The sequence below is a fragment of the Colias croceus genome, chromosome 2 (assembly GCF_905220415.1).
Source record: "Colias croceus chromosome 2, ilColCroc2.1".
NCBI lineage: Eukaryota > Metazoa > Arthropoda > Insecta > Lepidoptera > Pieridae > Colias > Colias croceus.
The window spans coordinates 10,647,827-10,675,415 of NC_059538.1; the positions used below are offsets into that span (position 1 = coordinate 10,647,827).

The window sequence follows — 27,589 nt, forward strand, 5'->3', positions numbered from 1 at the left end:
CTTCAAATTGTTGAAATTCATGATAAGTTTTTTAAATTTAAAATGGCAAATTTCATTGAAATATAATAAAACGTATACCTATACACATTCCTCCATCGAATATGTAATTCTATAAAATATAACTTCCTAGAAACCTGAAAAATGCATAATAATAATGGTATGCGTTCCGATAAAAGATATATTTTATACAATACAATTCTTTACTAGATTATCAATAAACCATACAGAAAAGCTCAACAAAATTCCCCGGATTAAATTACCTTTATTAAACTACTGTAATATTAAACGCTCATACCATTACCATCATACAAAATGTATCATATTTTAATTAAACATTCCACTTACTACGCAAAAAGCTGCAAAAATATTCATATTTTCGTTATAACTTTAACATTCCGGGCCGTCATCCATTTATTAATTAATCAATCTATTCAGTATGAGAATAACATTTTTGCAACGCAGCCTCTGACCTTTGAAGTTTTTAATAATAATAATCTATTAGCCGAGCTCTTTGTTCAATAAATGGTGTTGTATTACTTGTAGAAGGTAATTCCCAAGTCACAAATTGATATAATTGAGTGCTTTTTATCATAACTAGAGGTGTATATTATTCCATTACAAAGCCTATCAATTGCTACTTGATAAGCAAATTTGTAGAGAGTTTAAAATGATCGTGTAACGATTCGCTGGGTTATCTGTTACTGCGGTTTATATTTAATATTCATTTTTCAATCACTTGCTGGCACGGGTTATGCTGAAATTTGGCATACATATATAGCTCTGATGACATTCCAAGTGCAGCGTGTCTAGTGATAGTTGAATAAATAATAGGAACTTAGTGGGATGCCCGTGGCTTCGCTCGCTTTGTCTAAAACCTAATTTAAACTAATATTATAAAGCTGAAGAGTTTGTTTGTTTGTTTGTTTGAACGCGCTAATCTCGGGAACTACTGGTCCGATTTGAAAAATTCTTTCGGTGTTGGATAGCCCATCTATCGAGGAAGCTTATAGGCTATATATCATCACGCTACGACCAACAGGGGTGGGGCCACGGGGGTGAAACCGCGTGGAGCAGCTAGTAAATTATATAACTTCCTCGAGAATCACTATCTATTAAAAATACCGCATCAAAATCCGTTGCGTAGTTTTAAAGATTTAACCTTATATAGACACACAGACGTCGGAAAGCGACTTTGTTTTATACTATCTAGTCTATCATGTTTTGTTGATGGATACGCCGATAAGCTGTTTTTGGAAACGCATTTGTAAATTTTCCGTTTGTTATTTCGTATAAGTCCATGTTTTTGTTTAGTGTTTATTTTTGTATTTGATTCGTTTACATTTACTTTTTGGCTTATTTATTACTACTATTAAGGCTATTTAGGAATATAGAGCCTAGGCAGTGAACTGCCAAGATCTTGATATAGAAGCTTTTGTAGTGTTGGTACTAATGTTTTGATCAGCCGGATATGTCACGTATCTATATACAGGGTGTCCCAGCAACGGTATACTAAGCCCCAAGGAGGTTATAGTTTTACATACGCTGAGTACGTAAAAAATACTTATAAAATTCCAGACGCATTTTTTTGACAAATAGATGAATTCTTAAGACTCTATGTGTAGGTACAACTGTACATCCATAACAAGCGACCCGCCCAACTTTGCCACCAGCACGTGAGCTATCGTTTATGATTATGTTTTCATAGACAAAATGCTCACATTAGAGAAGCGGTATATGCCGGCTGCGCGAAACTAGGGAAGATAACATGAATTTTCAGGAAAAATTTAGCAAAAATTTTTTGACGTAATTTTGTTGTTTAAGTATTTTTTACGTGATCAGTGTATGCAAAACTACAAGTCCCTTCGCGCTTAGTATACCAATAGTGGGACACCCTGTATATAAAACTCAAAGGTGACTGATATAGTGATCTATCAACGCACAGCCCAAACCACTGGACGTATCGGGCTGAAATTTGGCATGCAGGTAGATGTTAGGACGTAGGCATTCGCTAAGAAAGGATTTCCCGAAATTCTTGCGGGAACGGGGAAAAACGGGGATGCACGTACAAAGTCGTGGGCGGAAAGCTAGTCTTAAATACGACTCTATTCTTGTGAATCCCGTTTGAACAAATCTCTGGCAACAGCCAGAGATTTGTTTCTATACGGAGAAAGAGTTACTTTAAATGGATATTGTAATTTGAAAAAATATAAAGTGGTCCCTCTTTATTTAACATTAAGTATAGTGGTTTTAGGCACTTTATTGCAATCATTGTTAAGTTGTCAATGAAAGATGATGTGCATTGGAATTGTATTTAACAATTGCTCAGTAGTAATAGTTGTAGAGTCAGTTGAAGGTAGCTTGGCAATTTGCTCGAGTGTGCTTCGTATTACGGCTAAGTAGGGGGGAACGTCTGCGAGCCATTAGATACGTATGCGATTAGTATGGACGATTCGCTTCTTGTTGTAGCTTTATATCATTTGTATCTATTAACAGCATCGAAAGTTTTTCTAGAACTTTCGTAGTCACGATGTACTATTTATTTTACCCTTAAAGTTGTAGGTAGTGGTGTCCAGTTTCTTTTAAGATTAAGTATTGTGTCTATTCCAGCAGATCGATTAATTACTTAGTTTGTAATTGGAGGTGTGAATCGCGAGATTTCACAGAGGAGTGTGGAAGATGAGTGCTGGAAGTTGTAAGATAAGACTGTGAAAGATTAGAAAGCGTTTGAATGCATAAAAATTGTTTGTACTAATCCAATTATACATGACATAATTTATCTAAAGAAATATCGCAACATTAACTTTATCAACATCTTTTTTAAAGTACCTAATACAACATTATCTTATTTCATAAATAATACGATTATCACTGAACACGAAATATGTATAAGATATGAATTTCCATGTAACATTTACATACAGGCATTTAATATCGTGCAAAAGTTCATGAATTCTCAGACATCAAAACGAGCACTGTAACGTACTAAAAGGGACTTAATTAATTCGTGAAGCGAGTTGTTTCACTCTTAACCTCCGGTAATATATTTTTAACTTTTAATTTTTAGTATAATGTTAAAGCTGGAGTACTATTGTGAAGAGAATATGGCGTTTTATCGCCGAGTATGGAAACTTAACCTACTTACTAGATGTCATAAAATTTTATACTGTTTAAATTTTAATTATGATTTATTGTGGCTAATTTAACGAGGTATGGAGTGGTATGGGTGTATTTTATAGTTCTAAAAATAATTTATTAGCTGTTAAATTATCATTCTTATTAAAATAGGCGAGGCGGTTAAAGCTATAAAAGTTTATATGTTGGGTATCTTCTCACATTGCAATATAGGTACATATTTATTAGAAGACAGACTATTCCAATAGGATCTCTGAGCTTTCAACTTTCGCAGCATATAGTAAGAGAAATAGTTAGTATAAAACAAGGATTTGGCACTTCCAAGCGCATACTAAGTAACAATGTTTTATGTGCTCAAGATATATGCAGAGCCATTCAACCTAGAAATGGAATAAACGGTCAGATGTACAAATGCAATCATGATGTGCATTTCTTTAAGTCATTCAAAATCTAAGGTCTATTATTGTGTTACTACATGTAGACTGAAAATATTCGATTTTTATGTATACTAATTAAAATAGCAAGACCTAGATCATAATTATTATCTTTGATATTTTTGGATTTGTATCTGAATTTTTCGGAATTAAAAGAATAATGCAATACGAATTTAGCCAGGTCAATTAACTAGATAACTAATGAGTTTATCGCCTGTCTAAATATTTAAAGAAAAACGCATCAAATTATCACACGAGACACGTGTATATTCTTTCAGCATTACCGTGTTTAAAAATTCTCCGTTTATCAAGAATTCCTTATCTTCCGCAAACATCCTGGAATGTTTTTGGAGCAAATGAACAAAACAAAGGCTTTAATGTTTTGAGGAAAACCTTACACCCAAGTCTGTTTAGTTTCTTTAGAATTCAATTTTGCGTAACACCATTTTTACTTACGAAACTTGATAAATAACATCGTACGAAAAAAATATTTATAGACGTCGATGAGTAATAATTTTTCGTTCATGCTCTTTTAAACACTGCTTCCCAGGAAGACTGAATATTGTTTATAAACGTGCGATTCAAAAACACTAACAAATAACCCACTCGAATAAAGTAAATAGTTCAATCTTTTGCATACGCTCGCGCTGATATAAAAGGGTTATTCGCAAAATTTATTTTCAAAGCGGATTACTCCAAGGAACGGGTCGCTTGTAAAAGATGAACGATTTCGCAATCGTTACTAATGCACAGTGAAACCAGAGATAAACAGAATACGAGCAGTAGCGAAACTCCGTGCAAAACGTTCGAAATGGCTCACTCACACAAACATACGCGTCTACGAGACTCCTGCAGACGACTGTCGATTTGAACATTTTGTAGGGATTTTCGCTACTGTTTGTATTTGTTTACTGTGGTGATACCGTGTATCCAAGGAATGTAATATAAGTGTTGCTCTCTAAAGTAATATATGAAAGAGTATGGTAATAGATTGATGTTGATACTGGGGATTTATCGCCAGTACCGTATGTTCGGTTTGAAGATTCTTTATTCTCACAAGGGATTAGTGTTCGTAAATGTATAAATAAAACAGTTACAACTGGAGGTATAGTAGTTGTGCTGTGACATTTTAAGTGCTCGCAATTATGGCACTAACAAATTGCATTTAAAATACGTTTTGACGTTGCTAATTACTAAGTTGTAGAGTCGTGATAAATTATGTGTAAATCCTTGGTAACTGACGTTGTTTTACTTTATTACTCATTTGCCCCTTCCATTTATAAATTATTTTAATTCTGAAACATTAAATAATGTGCATTTAGTTATGATTTAAAAATGATTTTTCCTTGGACATCTTCATGCGTCTCTCACACGGCGCATTTAAAGAAATGCATTGTTAGTTTTATAAACATGAATAAAACTAGTATGTCTTGAGACATTCCGCATTGCAGGTATATATTTTACCGATATATAACGTCTCCAGGCTTCTGCTTTTGGGTCAGTTCACAAATGACAATACCTTCAAGAATGTGAGGTGTAATGTGTATTGCACTAGGCAGGAATAATTTGTATACATTTTGGTATTTTAAAAGTAAATGTACATTTTCGTAAGATTCATCTTAGTTATTATATTTAAAAGTTTATGTTATAGATTTAATACAAACATAATAGATTGGTTAAATATATTATTTACTAGCTTTTCACCCGCGGCATCGCCCGCGCAGTCAAAGAAAAACCCGCATAGTTCCCGTTTCCATGGGATTTCTGGAATAAAACCTATCCTATGTCCCGGGGTAAAAAGTAGCCTATGTCCTTTCTCGGGTATGAAAATATCTCCATACCAAATTTCATGCAAATTGATTCAATAGGTAGTTAAGGCATGATTGAGTAACAGACAGACAGACAGACAGACAGAGTTACTTTCGCATTTCTATAATAGTTTAAAAAAACTAAAAAACACGCTTTTTATAGAAAACCGAACTAAAAAATAGAAAATTTTATCAAATTAGTGTATTGTCATCGGTCCTCAATAAATCTACAAAGTTTGAACGAAATCTGGCCGTTTAAAGTGGGTCAAAATCGCGCCCAATGAAGTCGGTTACAAACATACAAACATACAGGTGAAGCTAATATAAAGCGTGTAAAAATGAATCCCAAAATGTGTTGGTAAGCGCATCACTTGAGAACGGCTGAACCGATTTCGTTAATTATTTTTTTATTATATTCCTTGAAGTACGAGGATGGTTCTTATGTAGAGAAAACGTAAATATGTACCACGGGCGAAGCCGGGGCGGACTGCTAGTATAATATAAAAGTATGGATTTATAAGAAGCCGGAACAGAAGAGGCTTTCTTTGTAGGTTCTAATTTTCCAATATAAATACTAACAGAAAACTAAAGCCCAAGTTATATCAGAAATTTTTGAAACTACGAACCCGACATTGATCGAAATTTTACATTCGGCATTATGGTAGTACCAATCGTAATATGTTACCATTTGACGATCGCGATGAAACAGATAAACCATGAGACAAATAAGTACGTATAAAACAAGCTTGCAGTCACGAATTTGTTATACTCCAGACACAATAATCTTATCTACGTTTTATACGGCCATAGTTAAGATAGTAAGATAATGTAAGTAGGTATATACACATATTTTATATTTCTTTTCTGCATCGGTAAGAACTTAAGCGTTCAATAAGTCGTAGAAGTAGCTAAAAAAGGCACAAAACTACGGTCAGCTGGGAATATAACTTTTATTAGAAAAAAAAAATTGATCAGTCAAATAGGGTATCTGATCTTAGTATCAAAAGGGGACAAAGACCTTTACATATTCAAACGATTAGGCATAATCACAAATATCACGAATCAACGGCGCGGGCGCTCAGATCAACGCGTCTATAAAGCTGAAGATTCATTCCTCACGAATGAATAAACATTTTCTCACACCTGCTTATACGCACCTGATAACGGTTTTTGAACGGAAGTCATTGAGATTTGCATCGGCTAACCGTTGTCATATTATCGTGGATACAGTGAACTTATCCACAGTTCAATGTTTCTTTTAGGTATAGGTTCTACCGTTCCGCCCGCGGCTTCGCTTTGTACAAAATATGAAAATTATATACTTAAACCTTCCTCGGGATTCATTATATCAACTTTCTTAAAAAAAACATCAAAATTAATTGGGTAATTTTATGATCTAAGCATACATAGGGACAGACAAGGATAGGTACTTTTGTAAGTACTTACCAGACGTAAATCGGAAATAATTAATAAGAACATCGAAAACACATTTCGTTTCTTTTTTACCTTGAAGAAAGTTATGTATCTAATATGTTTTGTTTCTAAGTTCGGAAAGTTATGTCGTTTCGTGGGATTCGATTTAATAATGCGGAATTCAATAAAACAATACATTTCCTACGTGATATTTGGGCCGTGAAAATCGGAAATAATTTGATGTATGTGTATGTTAAATGTGTTTATTCCAATGTTATCACAAAGTTTGTATGAATATATTTTGTGTAAATTGTACTAAATTATAAAACAAAATAGTCCGCCGCGTCTGCTCGTTTATTTGTAATAAACTCAATAACTTATGCACCAATTTTCATTCCGTTTTCACTATAAGTGAGGGCTAGTAATTAATAGAAAGTAAGATTAAAAAATGTAAAATGTTCTAATACGAATGCGAAATTCGTTGAACTTATTCGAATGTGAATTTCGACAGGCAATATTTGTTTTCATAAAATAAACGATGTTTGCAGATGATGCAATTTAAAACGAAGAGCGGAATACCTTTAGCAACTAGAAATTGAATGGATATTTGATGGAAAACCGCTTTCAATCAGATCTGTTATAGTTGAACTAGCTTTACCCGGCTTCGCCCGTTTTGTATTAAACTTATATACTAAAACTATTGACGAGAATTACTCTATTAAATAATTATTCTCTAGCAGAAAGTTAAACCTTAAAATTATCAAAACTAAACAACATTTAAATGGGACCACATGGGAGCCACCAGCTTTCAAATAAAAAATAATAGTCATAATCGGTTTACCCAGTCGAAAGAAGTTGAGGTGACGAACTAGCAAAAATATTACATTGAAATTGAGATCCTACTCCTTTTTTCAAGTTGATTGAAAAAACAGCATCTAAATGCATAGTTTTAAAGATCTAACATAGAGACAGACATACAGCGAGAATTGACTTTGTTATATAGCGATGTTAGTATAAAAACTTGGCGTATAAATAACGGACTCTTATTACGGTACCGTTGCCCTTTACAGGATTACGGATGTGTCAATTAATTGCTCGTAAAATGGTCGGGACTGAATGGGAATTGGCGTAATCACCCTTTGTGCACAGATCATTGGATGGTTTGATACCCCTTGTCTTCTTTTTTGTAGATATTTTATTGAAATAAATATTTTTTAAATGTTGGAGTCAAATAGGTTAATTCTTCATAATTATTCTCTATGTGTGAAAATATATTAAAAGGGACAATGTAATATAATATTTAGATATACTTCAGATACTTTATCTCTAGTTCCTAGCTCGACTTCCGCTAAAAGCCTCCAAATCTTTCTCACTCTCCTATAAAACATTAGTTTAGGTAGGTACTCAAACTATTCAAAGTTAAGGATTGCTTTAAGAAAATAAGTTTTATTTTCACAAATTAAACGAGGTTCTATACAATTAAAGCTTCTGGTTTATATCGATTAATGCAGGTGCTAATGACAACGTGTTCTAAGCGTCCACAACACAGTTTGAATGAGATGGCTTTCATCAGAACACCTTTGTTTAGCGCACCATTTTTAATGCCAGTGTGTCGACGTCGAGCTGAACTGAAATCCATTTTATGTTTACACAGAAGCGAATTTCCGTTTTACTTGCAAGTTGCAGGCTACATTATGCTTGGTATAAGTTAGGAATAACGTTTGTGTTTACACGGGGCTAGTTTTAATTGATTTTTATATTATACTAGCTGCTCCGCGCGGTTTCACCCCCGTGGCTCCACTCCTGTTGGTTCGTAGCGGGATGATATATTATACCCTATAACCTTCCTCGATAAATGAGCTATCTAACACTGTAAGAATTTTTCAAATCGGATGTTTACGACAAATTCAGTAGTTCCCGAGATTAGCGCATTCAAACAAACAAACAAACAAACTCTTCAGCTTTATAATATTAGTATAAATGGAAAAGAGTATGCACGGTGCAATCAGTCAAAAATGTGAACTGTAGAAGTAAGGATTTCTGTCTACTATTTACTTCTTATTATAATTTTCTAGGAAGCTTCTATTACATTATAATTAATTGAATGCAAAATGTTCATAAAGCAAGATATTAACGTTTCAACAACAAGGAATAGCATTATTAAGGTAGAATGCACGTACTGTTTTCCTAAGTTTTCCTATAACCTCTTTGCAATTCCACGAAATACTTGAGTCTATACTTTTATGAAGAACGAGCTAAAGCCTTTCCATACATGCATATTGTATGTTACACGATACTCACCCATAGTGCTTACATGAAATATTAATCTATTCCTCACTAATATTATAAACGCGATAGTGTGTATGTTTATTTGTTTGTTTGTCATATTGCGTATCGCCGCGCCGCCGGCCGTAGCGATTTTATAATCGCTCCGAAATTCCGATAGATACGAAATGTGACATTTATGATAACTGTAAATTTTCTATGACAACGCGAGCGAAACCGCGGGCAGCATTAGTATATTATAAAAGGCTATACAGTATAAATTATGAATGTTACGTCATGACAAGAGCTGTAATATGTCCACACTAATGTGACAGTAAGTTAGTGTGGCGTGAATTAGCGTGGCTTATTCAAATGGTAGGCCATTTATTATCTGTGCATTGCATATTAGTATTGTCTTTTTATTGTGATGCAGTAGGCTTTGTTGATACATTGAAACTGAGTCGTAATGAGTAGGTAATTACTGATCAAAGTACTAGAGCCCTGTATATTATGATGATTAAAATGTTGAGTTTTATGATCTCACTTCAAAAGAGTAGTTCAATTCTTATAGTTTACAATTTCCAACAGAAAAGCGGAAGTAAATGAACCATATTTTACCTCACAATGGATTTACTCCTCCTTCTAAGATTATTATCGTTGCGCCATAACTCTAAGCTCATACCCCAAATCAAGTTAACCATAATCCAATACAAATAAACTTTGTAGTACGCCCACATATTTACGTAATGGGGTCGGGAGACAAATAGGGGCTGCGTCTGAATTGGCCCTTATCTCTAACTGGCATACGGCCAAAATATACCAAGTTGGAACCTACGCTGGTCAATTTTCTACACGCCTTCGATTGGCTAAATAGTTGATGAATGTTCGCCAATCGATCCTAATAAATGATTTTAGTAGCGGCTGGTTAAGATTTCGTTTCTGCTTCAGTTAACGGTAAAAACACTACCTAGCTTGTTCTAAGGATACGTATGAGCACTGGGTGTATTCTGATTTATTGTTAGTAAAATAATGATAATGTTATTTAAATTATGACTACTTTTGCAAAGTGTTATTGATGGTATAATTTTGTAAACGCCTAAGAAAATTCATCAACTTAAGAGGGCTTCTAAGACTGATTACTTCTGGATCATGATTACGGTTAATGTTTCTGTCAACATCTATTACCATTTGGCTTATTATTTTTTTTTTACTATTTTGGATACTTCTAAAATATCCTGGATAAAATAATTTTTTACATTTTCTGCATCCTTTAGTATCGTTACGTGTGAAGTAGCCATGATCTTGCAAACGCACGCTCCGGCTCTAAAATTTATGACAACATACACCGGGCTACATTGTTGAAACTTCCTTCACCCACCGTCAAGGAGACTGTAACAACTTGTAATGTCAATATACGTAACGGACCGAGCGTATTTCGGGTGCTTTTCCACCAATAATGTGCGAGGATGTCCAGCGAGGTATGCGTTTGTAAATAACCAATGGTATCGCTTCAAACGCTAAACGTTTCAAATTTCAAACTAAATGAAGCGGTACTATTGGTTATTTACAACACATCCTCGCACATTATTGGTGTAAAAGTACCCTTATTCGATAGTCGACTGCAGATGGCTCGAGCGCTGCAGTGCATCAAACAAGCTCTGTTATGTAAATAACAAACTTTGATTCGAAACGGTCTACGTCTCGAGTTCTGGTTCTAAGAAGCTCTGTAAAGTGCGATTCTATTTGTACAAACATGATTTGCGTTTATGTACTTAGTGTAAATATTCCTTACGCTATTGATTCAAATCAAAATTTAGATTAGGTTCAGGAGTGAAAGTAAAATTTTGAATTGGAAGCATATTCTGTAGTCTACCATAATCCGTACTACCTCTAACCATCTCAAGTCAGAAAACTAGAAACATGCAACATCATTTGGAAATATCTGAAATAGCATTTATTTCTCTTTATTGTTCCTTGTCTGGAACCACTTTATTTTAATTGTTTGTTGGTCTTTTGCGGCCTCTAGAGATTTAATGAATGAATATAATCTACAAATGCGTAGCCTGCATACAATGCAGTGCAGTAATACATCTTCTATTGTTGGTGAAACGTTGACTTTTCCTTGTTGTTTTTGTCATGTGTTCTGCGTGGAAACTGGGACAAAGGGTCGCTCCTTTGAAGTCTTATTTTAGCCTAATTTAGTGGCTTTTGTTTTAAATATATTCCAGAAATCGATTGTCCAGTGAGAATTCTGGTGATTAAAAAAATATAGAGTAGTTTTGGTACGGTTAGGCATATCATGTACGCATATCAAACTACTGCCTTATTTGATCTTGTAATTTGATATGGTGGGATACGAAAAAGGGGATTTGGCTTAACAAATCATAAAAGCGTTATAACATTACGAGACCATAAAAAAGTTATGCCTCTTTTCGGTAACTCAAATATGGTACACAGCGAACGTGCTATTGTTCTACATAATATAGCAAATGTGAACCAATGTACATATTTGTATTTGAAACGAAACGTGCTATATCAATTTTCAGTTCGTTGAAAATGATATAAATTCAACTCTAGCTTCGAGTGTAGCCCCTCGAGAACTTTGAACGTCTCGTCGGATCAATATTGAATATGCTTTTAATTTGGACGTTTGATTTGCTATCGTCCATGCGGTTTTTCATTGCCAATGCAATGGATTGCGGAATATTTACACCGATGAATGGAAACTGGAATTAGTTTTGCTATGTAGTAGAGGTTTTTGCCAATTGAAAACCAACTACCTATTTTTGTGTAATAGTGCCAAATTTTTATGAAAGAGTAGCTAGAGAGGTTCTTCTTAATTTATCTCGGCAGGAGCAAAAGTCCGAATTGTTAGGAATAATTCTTAAAGTATTTAACACGTGTGAAAAGTTTACAATTTAAGTTAATTTGAAATATCACAAAGCTGCTGTATAGCAAGTGAAGTGTACTACATTTTCCGTACACTTACGGATGTGAACCAATTATGTGCTCAAATGGCACCTCGCTGGAGAAATGCTTGTAGCAAGTAAGGTGTCGATGTTTAACGCATTTTAATGTTGAGCCAACGAAGTGATTTCTACGGGTTAGAAAGTGCAATGTATTAATGTTCACTCAAGTATTTGTTATATCCTATATCCATTTAGGTCTAGAGTAAAACTCATTCATATGCACGGAACGATTTGAAATTGAATATTTTGTTACGAATATATGTTTTTAATTAATATCAGGATTACCAATTTGTTGACCAAAGCGCAAAACGAAACGATTTGTAGTTCTATATAGATTTAATTGGAGATAAAGCATACAATTTGTGTAAGTAATTACTTAACGAGCTGATAAACGGCTGTAGGCGATCGTCAATTGTTTTGTCTATCTAATCGATTAGCTCGTTTCCGTTCTATGATGGAATTGGCTTGGCCTGGCTTTGCTATTTGCAGTGCTAGTTCATATAACTTCGACTGAATAATATTATTTGAGGTAGTTGTAACGATGTCTAGTTTGTTGATGGGAATGTTGTAGTAATAAATTCTAAAACTGTTTTGCTTTATGCTTTTCAAAAAAGGGCTAGCTAGGTATTTTAGGTGTTTTTCACCTTCCCTTATGTTGATGAATTTTCTTCTAGAAACATTACCGCATAACTTTATTCTAATATATTATTTTTATAATTATAATACAGAAGGCGAGTGACAGCCCCCGTAAGCACCTGTACGATATTATCTTAAATAGTGGGATAAGTAACATAATCCAGCGAATTAGGATATACATATACGAAACCGAGCTTAATGTTCGTTACATAAATGTCTTGGCTTAGACCTTTATCTGCAATGTTCTCTCGCTAGTTTTTTGTTCTCTCAGGATAGGACTAAATCTGGTATTAATTTACAGAACCATCTCTTTAATAATAATCACGAAATATAAAACTGTCTTTCATAGGGTATTGTAAATCTTTACCTTGGTCGTTGGGTAAGGAAAGGAGATTTAGCATATACTAGCGGTCCGCCCCGGCTTCGCCCGTGGTACATATTAACGTTTTCTCTACATAAGAACCATCCTCGTACTTCAAGGAATATAATAAAAAAAGAATTATCGAAATCGGTTCAGCCGTTCTCGAGTTATGGAATTACAACGAAAAGTGGCATTGATTTTTATATATTAGATGTATTTTAAGAGAAGTGAAGAAATCGATCCAATCTTTACAAATAAACAGAATATAATAACATAGCTACTCCATTATAGATATAGTTCATATATACTCCATGTATGAGTGCAGTTAGAGAAAATTGATTTTATGACGTACTCATCATGTCGATAGCGGGGCAATAAGTAGTGGACCGTACAGAGGGGAGATGGATATAAATAAAATCGTTTGATCTGATTAGACACCCGTCTTGTGGTAGAGGATAAAATGTCTAACTTTTTTTATTTATTTTGTTAGATACGTGCTATTAAGGTGTTTGCAAAAACGGCTGCAGAAGGTAGCTCTGTGAAATGTGAAGGAAATAATATGTTACATTTATGTTTTATCAAAAGATTTCATAGAGTAGATAATTAAGCTTTTGCATAGTTTCTATCGCGGGCCTTGAGCGCGGGGACCGAATCGAGAAATTCCGTAACGAAAAAACCTCACGCTCCCCACTCCGACGGGCGGAGGTGTGGCTTGAAGGGGGACTGCCGCGGTAAAGCATGCAATAACTTTACCGCGGCAGTCCCCGAGTGCCACACGTCGTTTTTTTATTGTCAATCTTTGCTCAGTCAGATTAATAATTAATTGTTATAGTTCTTTAATTATTTAGAGTTCGAACTCAGTCTACTAAAGAAATCTGATTCCACCTTTGACCAGGACCTTCTATCATCTTTCGACGACTGGTTTAGTTTGATTTTGTAACTAATCATCATTATTTCAATGTTAAAAAGATTTCGTCCCTTCTGAGTACGGATCAATTTAGAGAGGGTATGGGCACATAAATATTTGGTCACGCGCGCTTGGATAAACATTAAACATCTAGGCTCTACTTGCACAGCCACTATATTGTTAATGTTTTTACTACTGTAAGTAATGTGCTGTGTAGAGAAAAAACACTTAAGTACATTTATAATCCAATGCAAGGATGGATTAAACATGTTCCAAGTAATCGATTTTGTGTCGACTTAAAATATATTTTGCACGTACATAGGTTTTATAGTATGAAATGTGTCTTATACCGTTATTCATTTGGGATTGTTCAAGTTAGAAATGTTTATCACAAATTAATTGTATCAAAAGTTAACCATCCGTAAGGTAAATTAATTTTAACCATGTATAACATGTTGTGATAGTGTATTGAAGGCCATAATGTAATTATGAACGGTTACACGCTTGATAGTGCAGAATTGGACCCTATGTCAATAATGTAATGAAATTAAATGAAATACGTTTATTATGGATACATAAAAGATACAAATAAAATAAAACAAAAAACCTAAAATCTAACTTAAATATATGTATGCCACAAAAGGCCTGCCACTCAGTGCAATACACTGATTTTCAGTGGTTGCCTTAGGATGCCTTGCTGACAGTGGATGTATCATTAGAAATCATTTTATAATCAGAATGTTTAGAAACTTTAGATAATATAATAGGAATAAAACCTATTTATTAACGTTTTATTGCTTGGAAATGATTTGGTTAATCTTAAGCTAAGAATACATCTTGACTATACAATACTATTATAGAGTATGAGAAACGCTCCAATTTCTATATATGACCTAGCTCCTAAATTGAAATATGTTGAATGGTTTGGTTACCGAAAGTTCAATTTTCCGATTTCAATGCGGTCACTTCTGTCTTGCTTTAATTAAGCATGAATTTTAAACAATATCGTGTAATTGTGATAGAAATGTAGGATTCAGTAGGCAAATGTTCAGTCCCAATCCAATTATTGGAACAATCATTTTCATACATATTTTTTTCATAAAAATACATACATATCTTAAACTAGCTGCTCCGCGCGGTTTCACCCTCGTGACTCCACTCCTGTTGGTCGTAGCGTGATGATAATATATAGCCTATAGCCTTCCTTTATAAATGAGCTATCTAACACCGAAATAATTTTTCAAATTGGATCAGTAGTTCACGAGATTAGCGCGTTCAAACAAACAAACTCTTCAGCTTTATAATATTAGTATAGATGTACCATTTATTGTGCATTATTTATCCGGCTAACATTTTAAAATACAGCAATTATTTCGTTAATATTCGTGAAACCTGATCAATCATTACTACAACTAACAGCTATCAAGTATCTAAATACAAATACCCGCTATTTACATTTCTCATTAATCTAACTTCGCCTGGCTAAAGATGATCACAAGGTAGGCACATCGCATGTAACTAATGAAACTCGTGTCAAAGGCTTACACGAATTCCTGCAAGCTAAGTGCGGCGTGGGCGGGGCGCTCCCAAAAGGATAATTTGTTAGAGATATTGACGTGATAAAGGGACAACCTTTAGGCAGAATGGATGTGGAGACTAAGTAATTTCGCCGTGTGTCTCGCAAAGAAGAATCGCTCGGAATATTTAAATTGGAACGGTTTACAAACAATGGTGGAGACAAATAGGGAGCTTGCTGCTTGACGCGCATTGTTTGTTTTTAATGTGAGGAAATTTAAATCGAGATTTCGTTCGCTTGTTTTTTAACGAATTAGTTGGACTGTATTTGTTTCTTGTGATATTATCTAAGCATTGTTACGCTAAATTAAGAAGGTTAATGACTAAATCCTACCGTTTGGACAGAGAGTGCGATCGCGATGGTTTAAGATATGGTCTTATAGCAAATTTTTGCCTAGTCGTTAGTCCATTGTGTTTCTCATTACGTTATAAAAAAGAAAAGTATATCAGTCCTACATATTATAAAATATAAATTTTTTATTATTCACAATGACAGGTATATATAACGCTCAGACGCGTTTGAACAGACCTTGTGGCTCCCCTTTCACGGGCGTCCCTCGTGTTGCGTGTGTGATTCTCGTCTTTTCACATCTCGAGTCTCTTTGTTGATACATTTCTATACGCCCCCTGTTATCATGTGTGAATGGAAATCTGTGCGGTCGACCGTTTTCATGAGGTTTTCCTGGTATAAATTGATTGTAATGATTTTGGACGTGATTGCTTTTTACGTAATGATTTTTACCCATACTTATGTATGTTTTTGATTATTGACAAGGGTATGTTCAGATTATATCATTAGTTGGTATTCGATGTTCAATAATTTTATTGTTATAGTACCTATCCAGCCTCGGCTTCGCCCGCTTTGTTTAAAAGTTAACGCATATATACTAAAACCTTCCTTGAGTATCACTCTATCTATAAAAAAAACCGCATCCAAAACCTTTGAGTAGTTTGTAAGATCCAACATAGGGATAGACAGCGAGAAGCGACTTTGTTTTATACTGTGTAGTTCTGATACATAATTTCAAATGTGTAATGGGTTTTTTTGTTGCAGTCAAAAGCGCTGGGTCGCGTGCTATTCGATCAAGTGTGTAGGCAACTGCATCTTCTGGAAGCCGATTACTTTGGATTAGAATATCAAGATGCCAACGGAACTAAGGTAATTTAATATCATTTTTATTTCAATAAAATACTTCAGAGTTGGTAATGTGTTAATACCATTTTAAAATACTCCCATAAATGGACATAGCTGGATGTCATGCCATTGCCAATATAATAACGATTCACAACTGAAAAGGCCATTAGAAAAAGTTCCTTCGTCCATTATATTATTCACCGGATGCGTATCAAAGTTCTATTTATGCAACCCAAAAATGTAGGCGTGATGAGGGTATGGTAAGGAAAATATAACCTTTTGTTAAATTATTAACTTTTTAGCGCCTCTCTGATGTACATTCTTTAGGTTGGCACAAATTCTCTGTAAGAATTCTTTGAGCAACTCCAAATGGTTTTGAATTTTTCTTTAACACCTTTAGTAGAATATCACCAGTAAGTACTGAATAATATGAAATCACATGGCCGATTTTTATCGTCTTTATTTTGCAATTTAAAAGGTCCTAAGACATAATAAATGTTACAATTCTATTCGTGTGTATCCTTATCCACGCTGTTTGTCCTAGTACTGGTTGGACGTCGAGAAGCCGATGTGCCGGCAGGTCGGTCTGTCAATGCTGGAGCCGACCCTGCGGTTCTGCGTCAAGTTCTACACGCCGGACCCGGCGCGGCTCGAGGAGGAGTTCACCAGATATCTGTTCTGCTTGCAAGTGAAGAGGGACCTTGCGCACGGATGTATACAGTGTAACGAGAACACGGCAGCGTTGATGGCCAGCTATATAGTGCAGGGTGAGTGTTAGTTGGTAGAAGGAATGGTGGTCACCCGATATTTTTTCTGCTTTCAAGAGAAGTGAGTTTGCAAAAAATAACAATATTTATAAAAATAAACACATAATTAAAACAAAGATCAAATGCATTAGTAATCGTCACAAAAACAGAGATTTTGTAACAATTTTTTCTGCCTAAATATTAATGGTGTTATGAGAACTCTCACGGAAAATACCCACATACATAGCATTACGTATGTACTTCGGATGTTCTTATAATATTCAATCTATATTATGAATCATCACTTATTACTCAGTTACCGCGATTGTAACGATGTCTGATGACAGTTTTCCCCGACCTTCCGCTGTTGATAGTGATGCGTCATCACATTGTGTTTTTGTATGCAATGTTAATAAATAAAGGAATTATATACCTGAATAGATATTTGTCTTCTAGCCATTTTTTAAGAGCACGTATAAAATGCTCTACGAATTTATATGTCTTTTAGTTTTTGTCCAATTATATTATGTTTACCTAAAGTATAAGCATGATTAATATTTTTATAGAGAAAAAGCCAGAAACATAAATATTTTATGAAAATATGCAACTCAAAGATTAAAATATAGTTTTAAGTCTTGAAAGAAAATCCCATCGCGGAGGTGAATGAAAGTAAATATATATTTTCATTTCTTTGATGAAAATTCAACACTGGCTAATTATATAAGAGCCTGTAGAGACTGTAGTATTTATGAACGTTTCAAATGAAACTTCGCTTGAAGGTCGCAGGCGTTCTCGGCGAACATTCTTCATCAGATATTTAGGGCTCTAACAGAAAGTAAAGAGTTTCTAGGTCGTGTGTTTTAAGCGGCCTGATAGGTGCTAAATTTAATATAAACCTCTGGGAATAATCGATGAGGGCATTTCGCTTGGGGTTCGCTCCAAGTCAAGTTTTAGGGACGTTGTCGCGCTCTTGCTACAGGCGATACTTTTCGTATAGGAAAATCGTTTTATAAAATTTAACTCTGTCTTCGATAGATACGTATAATCCAAAAATACTATAGATTATATTGTTACGTATGGGAGTAGGATAGTTTGTAGTAGGATCATTTAAAAATAAATAAATTTAAAATTTGGTTTTTACTCTTTTGCTATTGTCAGATATGGAATCTATCTAATAAGCTTTTATTACACTACTCGAATGTCATTACGGAATATCCTAATTTAATATAAAATATATTAACAAAATGAATGATCTAATCACTATGTGTTAATAAATCCAGATTAACAAACAAAAAGTGGGCAATTACAACAATAAACAACTGAGTAACACCCCGAAGTTTGACCGCAAGTAGTTTGTTTGAGCTGGGTTAGCCAATAAAACGCTGACTCGATGTAGTCTGAGTGAGGGCTGTAAACGATATGAGTATCATTTTATTATTATAGACCAAATTTATATGCGGTGTGTGTTGAAAAGTTGTATCCAATGAGAACTATATGTTATAAAATCGTTTTATCCTCAAATTTTCGTTAAAAAGTAGCCAAAAGTTCACTTGCAATGAAAGAAACTATTTTATCTATACTAATATTATAAAGCTGAAGAGTTTGTTTGTTTGAACGCGCTAATCTCGGGATTTATTGGTCCGATTTGAAAAATTCTTTCGGTGTTAGATAACTCATTTATCGAGGAAGGCTATATAGGCTATATTTATCATCACGCTACGACCAACAGGAGAGGAGCCACGGGGGTGAAACCGCGCGGAGCATATAGTATGTGATAATATTGTATTAACTTATAGGACCATATAGAAGTTTGGAAGTATTTTTAAGTCTCCCGGAGTGCAGCAAGTTGAACATTAATGATGATAAATAGGAAAGTTAGTTCAGATTTTAATGAGAGTTCGGAATTTCGTTCTCCGTTGAATCCAATAGTAACATAGGTGTACTTACATAATATTATAATGCGTGTGGTTTTCAACCGACTTAAAAAAGGAGAAGCTTCTCAATTCAACTCTATTTTTGAAGTGAAATTTCTTTAGGCGCGTTGACAGTAAAATTTCAAGTTCACTCTTTGACAATGCCGTCATGTCGTGAAGTTAGGCGACGATTTTGGTATATTTGAAATTTGCCAAAGAAGTGTCACTGCTGACGCATGTGCTCGGCACACGCTCTTTTTTTTGTTTGTTACTTCAGAACTTTCGCTTTGGTGAACTGATTTCGATATTTTTTTTTTATTCTTTGAAGCTGTACCTCCCTCCTTTGTCCAAATTAAATTTGGTCTAATTCTCATTATTTAAAGTCGGTTTAGTTTTTAGTTACACATAATTTAATCGTAATTTTTTGTCCTACATAGCAACGCATTAAAAATACAGCATTTATTCAACTTTGTTGGCGTTACCTTGGACAACATAGCAAAGTTCTCATCATGATATTAACTAATTCACATAGGCGGCGCCTCCCGGGAGCGCTGTGCGAAATAAACTTGTAACTCTACGTAGCTATGCCGCACACTAGATTGCTTTTGGTCAATTTTCGTCTGAAATCCGTAGATAACTCGTGACTACACGATCATTCGCGCATATAGCAGAGGCATCAGTTAAGCCACTTTATTATTGATAGACCTAGTTCTTGGGATGTTCTTTAAAAATGAGAACATAACTTTCATATTGATTTATTTATATAGTAATTTATTATTGTCATCAATTCCTGTCATGAGTGGGCAAAAGCTGCATGCTTTTAATCTTTCTAGCCCATTGAATTTGGCTACTACAGCCTAAACATAACTATCATAATGTCACCACGTCGACCAATATTCTTAATAATCCAAAGAAAGTTTTGCATTCTCGAAACCTTTTACAAATTTTATTGAAAAAATCAAGATAGAACCCAATACCCCTTCCTAACGTTAGAAAATTAAGCTTTTGTCTTAGGGACCTTTCCACATTAAAATGAATCTCTTTGAAGTGAAACTTCTTTAGGCGCGTTGAGAGTAACGTTTTAAGGTCGCGTCATGGTAATGCCGTTACTTCATGGAGTGAGGCGACGATTTTGATATCTTTGAATATTGACAAAGAAGTTTCACTTCTGACACGTGTGCGTGGCACACACTGTTTTATTATTCTGGCATCATCTACTCATATTTTATTAAAATATCGCTATAACTTGTCTACCCAACAGCGGAGTGCGGAGACTTTGTGCCCGAAGACTACCCGGACCACACGTACCTCAGCGGGTACAAGTTCTTCCCGAAACAGGACCCGGAGTCCGAGAGGCGGATCATGGAGAACCATAAGAAGCATATGTGAGTGAAATTATGTACTGTATGTTCCGTAAATGTAGATATGATATACATGAATTATCCCTTTAAAATTTGCTAATTTTTTTGTTAGTGACGTCTCAATTTAATTAGATATTTCTTTTGGCTAAAGGAAACCTAGTCAAAAACTAAGGTTATCTTTTATAAGATTAGCTTGCTCATAATTATGTTATTATGTGCTTTTATGTTTACGACGGTAATAAACCTGTTGTTGTATTTTCAGTTTAATTTATATCAACTTGATTAGGTGTCTCTAAAACTTATGAAAATATTATATTTTTGGAGACTGTCATTTTATACCTACGGAGTGTAGTTTTTTATCCCTTGGACAATCATAACAATATCCTTCTACAAACTGACAAGCACTCTAAAACAAATCTGTATGGACAATACAGGACTATCACAGCAGTTTAAGAGCTTTAAGAGCTTACATTGTATACTCGCTATCTGTTGGTTACAGAGGCCAGAGTCCTGCGGAGGCGGATTTGAATTTGCTAGAGACGGCCCGGCGTTGTGAACTGTATGGTGAGTGTTGGATAACTGTAATATCTTTATTGTAACACTTTTATGCACAATAGATACAATTTTCAACCGACTTCAAAAAAGGAGATCAATAAGATATACTCTTTTAAGTTTGTTACTTCTAAACTTTAGACTAGATCAACCATTTTTGATGATTCTTATTTTATTTAAATGTTATTGCCTCGTGTGGTCGTTTAAATCTGATCTAGACAGGTTTCGTTTGTTGTAAAAAATATTATGATTTATTCGATTCTGTTCTTTAAATTCAATTTTATTGTTATGAGTTATAAAAATTGATATTAATACGTTGTTTTAGAATTGATTTCTGTTAAAACAATGATGTTACAAATTGTCAAAACTCAGCTTTACAAAGTGGGTCAAATAACTCAATACTTTCAAATCAATCTTTCTTCTAATAACTTCCCATCATGAATAAAGATGAGAATACATTTAATACTGTGTATGTATTTTATCCGGAAGTGAATCCATCAATTAAAAGTTATAGTGCAGCGAACGTGGAGCTTGCTAATTTCAGTTTGACTTTGCGATTGATTGTGGCAAAGTTTGTGCGAGTGAGCGAGGGTGACCTATAACTTTGGTAGTTTCATTATTGAAGTCTAATATTAATATTGTATGCGGATAATGAATGGTTTTATAAAGTTTTGTAGTTTTGTTATGTTAGCGAAGACTGAAGAGTTTGTGATATTTTAAAATTATGATCAGAGATCTTCGAAATTAATTTGTTGTAAATCATAATAATATAATGATTTTCTAGCAGTTCAAAGAATAAATAAATCAATTTGCAAATAAGAATACATCAATTTATTAATATTTCTTATATTTATATTATGTTCTAAAATCACGCCTACGTCTGTCATGGAAGCATTATTCTTAATGTAATTAGAATAAAAATTCTTATAAAGATTATAATTTATCATACAGATGTACACATTTATCACAATAAAATTTATTTTAGATCATAATTTTGCCAAATGTCTCCTATATACACCCCATTTTTCCCTATACAGGTATCAAAATGCACTCAGCAAAAGACCACGAAGGTGTACCCCTAAACCTGGCGGTGGCCCACATGGGCATTGTGGTGTTCCAGCAGATCACCAAGATCAATACCTTCAGTTGGGCCAAGATTAGGAAGATATCGTTCAAGAGAAAAAAGTTCCTCATCAAGTTGCACCCGGAGGGCTATGTGAGTATTTCTTGTACTGTCTTTTAATTGTAACATAACTATTTATTTGCATTGTTGTGTGATACTAAGTTATATGAATTTGTATTCGAATTCATCATCTTGTTTAAAGTGCAGTGAAATATGGCACTATTAGTGTTTTAAGTGAATTTTTAAATGGGTATATTCAATAGAATATCTCCAAAGATGATGTAATCTTTCGTTACTTTCATTATTCTTGTTAATTTGTATTCAATGATATGCCCATTGCCATTATTCCGGCGAATTTTTGGGTAAAATAAGGTGTTAAATATTACAGTTTGCCTACTGGTATTAACATTAATCGTCTTCAAAAAAAGCAGGGGCTTACTAATTCGTCAATTTCAAATTAACCAATTAAAAAATCTATAAAATCAATTTCCACATTAAAGGGCCACTACCGCGACGTAGTGGAGTTCTTCTTCGAGGGTCGCAACGAGTGCAAGAATTTTTGGAAGAAGTGCGTCGAGAACCACGGCTTCTTCAGATGTTCCAGCGTGCCGAAGATACCGCGCCATAAGACCAAGGTGCTGTCCAGGGGTTCTTCGTTTAGGTAAGGAGATTTTTGAAGAAAGAATAAAAGAAAAAAAAAATCTATTGATAATAATATTTATTGAAGAATAATAATTATTGTCGAAATTGAAATTTTCTTTGGACAGTTTTATGGAGAGAAGACGTTGCGAATTAACTTATAGAATAGCTTTTTTCTTCGGATAGTTTTTGAATGTATCCAAGACTTGCCTTATATTTTAAACTAGCTTTCCGCCCGCGGCTTCGCCCGCTTTATCTAAAACCTAATAAATTATATACTAAAACCTTCCTCTTGAATCACTATTAAAAAAGCCGCATCAAAATCCGTTGCTTAGTTTTAAAGATTTAAGCATACATAGGGACATCGGGACATGGGACATAGGGACAGAGAAAGCGACTTTGTTTTATACTATGTAGTGATGTAATTGGACAGATTTATTGGTTTGACTAATAATATATTACAACTATATAATATAATTAACCTTGACGAACCGGACAAAATTTTTTCATTATATCACTACACTAAACTATGTTTCCAAATGTACAATACTCACTGTAACCCAAAACCTCACTCACAAACTTCTTCTATCAACAGATACAGCGGCAAAACGCAAAAGCAAATAGTGGAGTTCGTGCGCGACAACTACGTGAAGCGGCAGACGTTCCAAAGGTACGCGTTACTTGTGACCCCGTAGTAAGGCTGCCGACACACATAGCGGTTTTAGTTGAACGAAGCGGTTCTTTTAGGCTTTTGTAACGTTTTTTTTGCTAACTAAGGTGTTTTTGTAATACATTTTAGTAGGTTTTACAAAGTCGACACTAAAATAAAAATATTTTTCGATTTTTTTATTTTTATTTATTAGTATAGGTTAGGTTATAATGGTCAAGTTTGAGATTATATCGCGATAAGGAATACCAAGTATAATAAAAATCTAATTAGTATTTTGCAACAAAATAATTTTAATTAGTCAAAATAATTTTAAATTGACTTTTTTAAATTATTTTGGAACGAAAATGTATTGAATGTGTGGGAAGAGATCCTGTAATCATTTTTTCTGTGATAAAACACTTGTTCAACTAAAACCGCACTACCCTACCGGCAGTTTAACGCATGCGTATCAGATGCTTAAATACATTTAGTTTTAGAGTCAGACTCTAAGTTTGTTGTAATACAATAAGATGTAGATCAGTAGAAGAATTCAACAATTTAGGTAGATTCTATTAGATATAAATTATACTACGGTTCACTTTTTATTGCATTCTTAGTACATACAATTTAATATTATTGTAGACGCATTTACCGATTTTTAGTTGCTAAACACGTATTAGTAACACTGACTCGAATAATGTGCACAAAGTATATTATTTAGTATATAATGATGATATCTTGGTGCGTGGCATGGGATGGGACACTAGCTTTTGGTTGTCGTGGGCGTTGACGAGCAACGACGGGATATTATGCATGTATTGGATCCAATGAACTTAGGCTAGCGGGAGGCTTGCTATCTGATCACCGGGTTTTAGAGTTTTTTTGAAGTAAATTTACAAATTATAAAAGTGGGTTGAATTAACTTTTTTAATGTGTAATAATGAAGAGTAATAAGATCTAAAATACAGTGGTTTATAGCTTAGATTTTGAATACTTGACTTACAAGATAGGATGATTAGAATTCGTAAAGTTTCCTTTTTTTAAAACGTTCATAATTATATCCACCAATGAGATTGCCCCGTTTAAATGTAACGATTTCATTGGTTGATATTCAGTTTGTGTAACCGGTGGTCAGATGGCGCGATGGTTTTGTATCAGTGGTGATTAGCATTCTCGAGCATGCGCTGTATACGTTGAGACTCGCTTCCAAAATATTTACGTTGAGTCGTGTGCGACATTGACAATCGGTCGGAGGATGGTTCGATGTAGGGCCAAAATTGAATCTTACTCACCGGTGATAAGATTGTTTATTGCTATCGTTCGAATTGGTTGAACTCTTGTCTCTCAATACAGCGCCACGCTCGTGATGATCGTATCGTGACGCTTGTAGTTTAGTCCGATATTTCCGTGCACATTTGTCGTGACGTTACCCTCTCCTGTTATGTTTCGTCAGTCCGGTAGCATCGATGTTTTTATTATGAATTATGCACTTGCACTTTTTTGTTTTTCTAGTGCAGTTTTTTTTTAATAGCCAATAAGATTTGATATTTTTGAATTCCTCTGCGAGAATTGGATTTACTTTCAGTATTAGTGTTGGTTTTGTTTTAGATAAAATGCCTTTTTAATAATGGTTTCACTTGAGTAATAAATTTTAAAAGAATTTGTTGTTAATTTAAGTTGATATACTTTTTTTGAGTAAATTAAATAATATAATATGACATCGTTCTTAGAATTGTATAATTTTGATTTTTTATTTACTCTGTTGTAATTGTCATAAATTTCAATTTCCTGAGTTTCAAAACCACATGTGAAGTAGAAAACGTCACATGATCTGTGTTGACAGTATTGTGCGTTTTCAAAAGTTTCATAAAAACACTGTGGACATAGCAAAATTATTTTAGCAAGTTTTATGGAATCTTATAGAATAAAATGAGCGTCACGATTATTTTATTTTATCATTCGATTCATTACACTGCCTCTCGTTACTATGACTTATAGCGTCACGTTAGCTATAGTTACATAACTAGGGAAAACAAAAACGTATTCAATTTCCACTGTCTCTCGCTACCAAAAGTCATGAAAAAGTTAGGAATAGAGTTATTAAGTTAATGAAAAGAAGTTAGGCAAGCGTCACGATAGCGCTAGCGGCGATGACCAAAAGCAGTGGTGACCATCCTCTCGCCGATGTCGCAGGTCGGGCTCGTTTCGCGCGTCGCGCTCTGCGGGCGGGTCGCGCGCGAGCGTGGCGCACGGGCACGGGGCCCACGGGCACGGGCCGCACGGGTCCCACGCTGGCGTGGCCCCGCTCAACGCCAGCGTGTCCGCGCACCCACTGCTGCCGCTGCCGCCCGGCTCTGACGGTACGTGCGATATACTGCCCATTGACGTGCAAACTAGACTCACAGTAAGGGCCTATTCAAACCAGAGCGGTATCCGCTACCGCCGTGGGTAGTATTACCGCTTAGGTTTGAATAGGCCTTTACGCTCTAAAATTGGAGATGGTAAACTCTGCCTACGTACACACTACGTATGCAGAGTTTAGTTTTTAGTTTAGCCTACGTACAACTCTGCCTACTAATATACTTACATTAGGCAGAATTTTCAATTACATTTGACATACAATCAACTTGATGATTCACAGATACGCTCTAAAATTGATATATAGTATAACTCTGCTTACGTGTTTTTTACGACTTTTTAAACCCACTACATTGACAGTTACGATCTAAAATTAGAGATGGCAAAACTCGGCCTACGTCTAGTAGGCAGAGTTTTGTATTGGGCACATACGTTGGATTTTGAACATTACTGACACGAAATAAGGTCTAAATTTGAATGAATGTTTAGCAACATTTAATTGGCGATTGTGAGTCTATCCGTTTATTGTACGTCAATGATTATCATATAAGCTTTTAGACTTGACGAGGAGGTTAACGCGTGAAGGATGGGGAATGTTTTGGCTAAGGTATTGGATTGTAAGAACAATATTGTTATTGACTTGTTTGGTGGATATTTTTTATTAAAACTTTTTTACATTATTAAATTAAATGCATTCTATAATTTAGAAGTCTTGAAGTATTTTAAAAAGTTATATTTTAAAATCTACAATTTTATATTTATTCAATCAAGAAGCGCTCAATGAGCAGCAAAACTCACTCAAAATATTTTGTTGTAAAATTATACAATAATCGAAATAAGAAATCACCAGCAGACCACGAACAAGAACTTCCACCTAAATCAAACATTAACAACTAAAGACTGCTGACTGACTAGCTATTACCTGCAACAAATCTCTTAATTATTGTTTGCCTTTCCAGCGATTTCCCTGGAGTGGGACAAGCAACCTCACTACCTGGAGGCCTCGCTGATGATGCGCGGCTACCCGGCGGACGCGGCGCGCGCGGCCGCTCGCCCCCGCTCCCGCTCCCCCTCGCCCCACACCCCCAACACCCCCCACACCCCCAACACCCCCAACACCCCCAACACCCCCCACACGGACACGCGCACGGACACGCACACGTACACGCGCACGCTCGCTCGCCCGCCGCCTCCAGCTACCGCCTTTGCTTCCACGAGAGACAAGGTAAGTTTTGTGTTACAAAGTTGTATGTATGGTGTGTTGTGGACGGTTTGTATGGGGTGGTAAGGATAAATGCGTTAAATGTAAATGTCAAGTAACTTTTTTCTTTTTTCTTGTCAAGTAAGTTTTTTTAAGCTATTGCATAGCTTCTATCGCGGGCCTTGAGCGCGGGGACCGAATCGAGAAATTCCGTAACGAAAAAACCTCACGCTCCCCACTCCGACGGGTGGAGGTGTGGCTTGAAGGCATAGCATGCAATAGCTTTACCGCGGCAGTCCTCGAGTGCCACACGTCGTTTTTTTAAATTTTTACGTCCCCGGTAATTTGACACAAAAATAATAATTAAAACTGTCTCATGAATAGTGTTAGCTGAAAGATTTTTTTATCGGTC

General features: G+C 35.0%; 1 protein-coding gene across 7 annotated transcripts in view; it reads left to right on the top strand.

Annotated features, from left to right (window-relative positions):
- The window catches only part of LOC123705744 (FERM, ARHGEF and pleckstrin domain-containing protein 2), a 69,270-nt gene that overhangs the window by 10,169 nt on the left and 31,512 nt on the right, over positions 1-27,589 (top strand). For 4 of the 7 annotated variants that reach the window (XM_045654738.1, XM_045654740.1, XM_045654741.1 and 1 more), the window contains exons 4-12: positions 16,555-16,659; positions 17,180-17,402; positions 20,556-20,679; positions 21,155-21,219; positions 22,245-22,423; positions 22,831-22,991; positions 23,565-23,639; positions 25,812-25,978; positions 26,936-27,201. In XM_045654738.1, coding sequence (XP_045510694.1) covers positions 16,555-16,659; positions 17,180-17,402; positions 20,556-20,679; positions 21,155-21,219; positions 22,245-22,423; positions 22,831-22,991; positions 23,565-23,639; positions 25,812-25,978; positions 26,936-27,201 — 1,365 coding nt within the window. The remainder of the gene's footprint in view (positions 1-16,554; positions 16,660-17,179; positions 17,403-20,555; positions 20,680-21,154; positions 21,220-22,244; positions 22,424-22,830; positions 22,992-23,564; positions 23,640-25,811; positions 25,979-26,935; positions 27,202-27,589) is intronic. The other 3 variants (XM_045654742.1, XM_045654743.1, XM_045654744.1) reach the window with 1 other exon arrangement.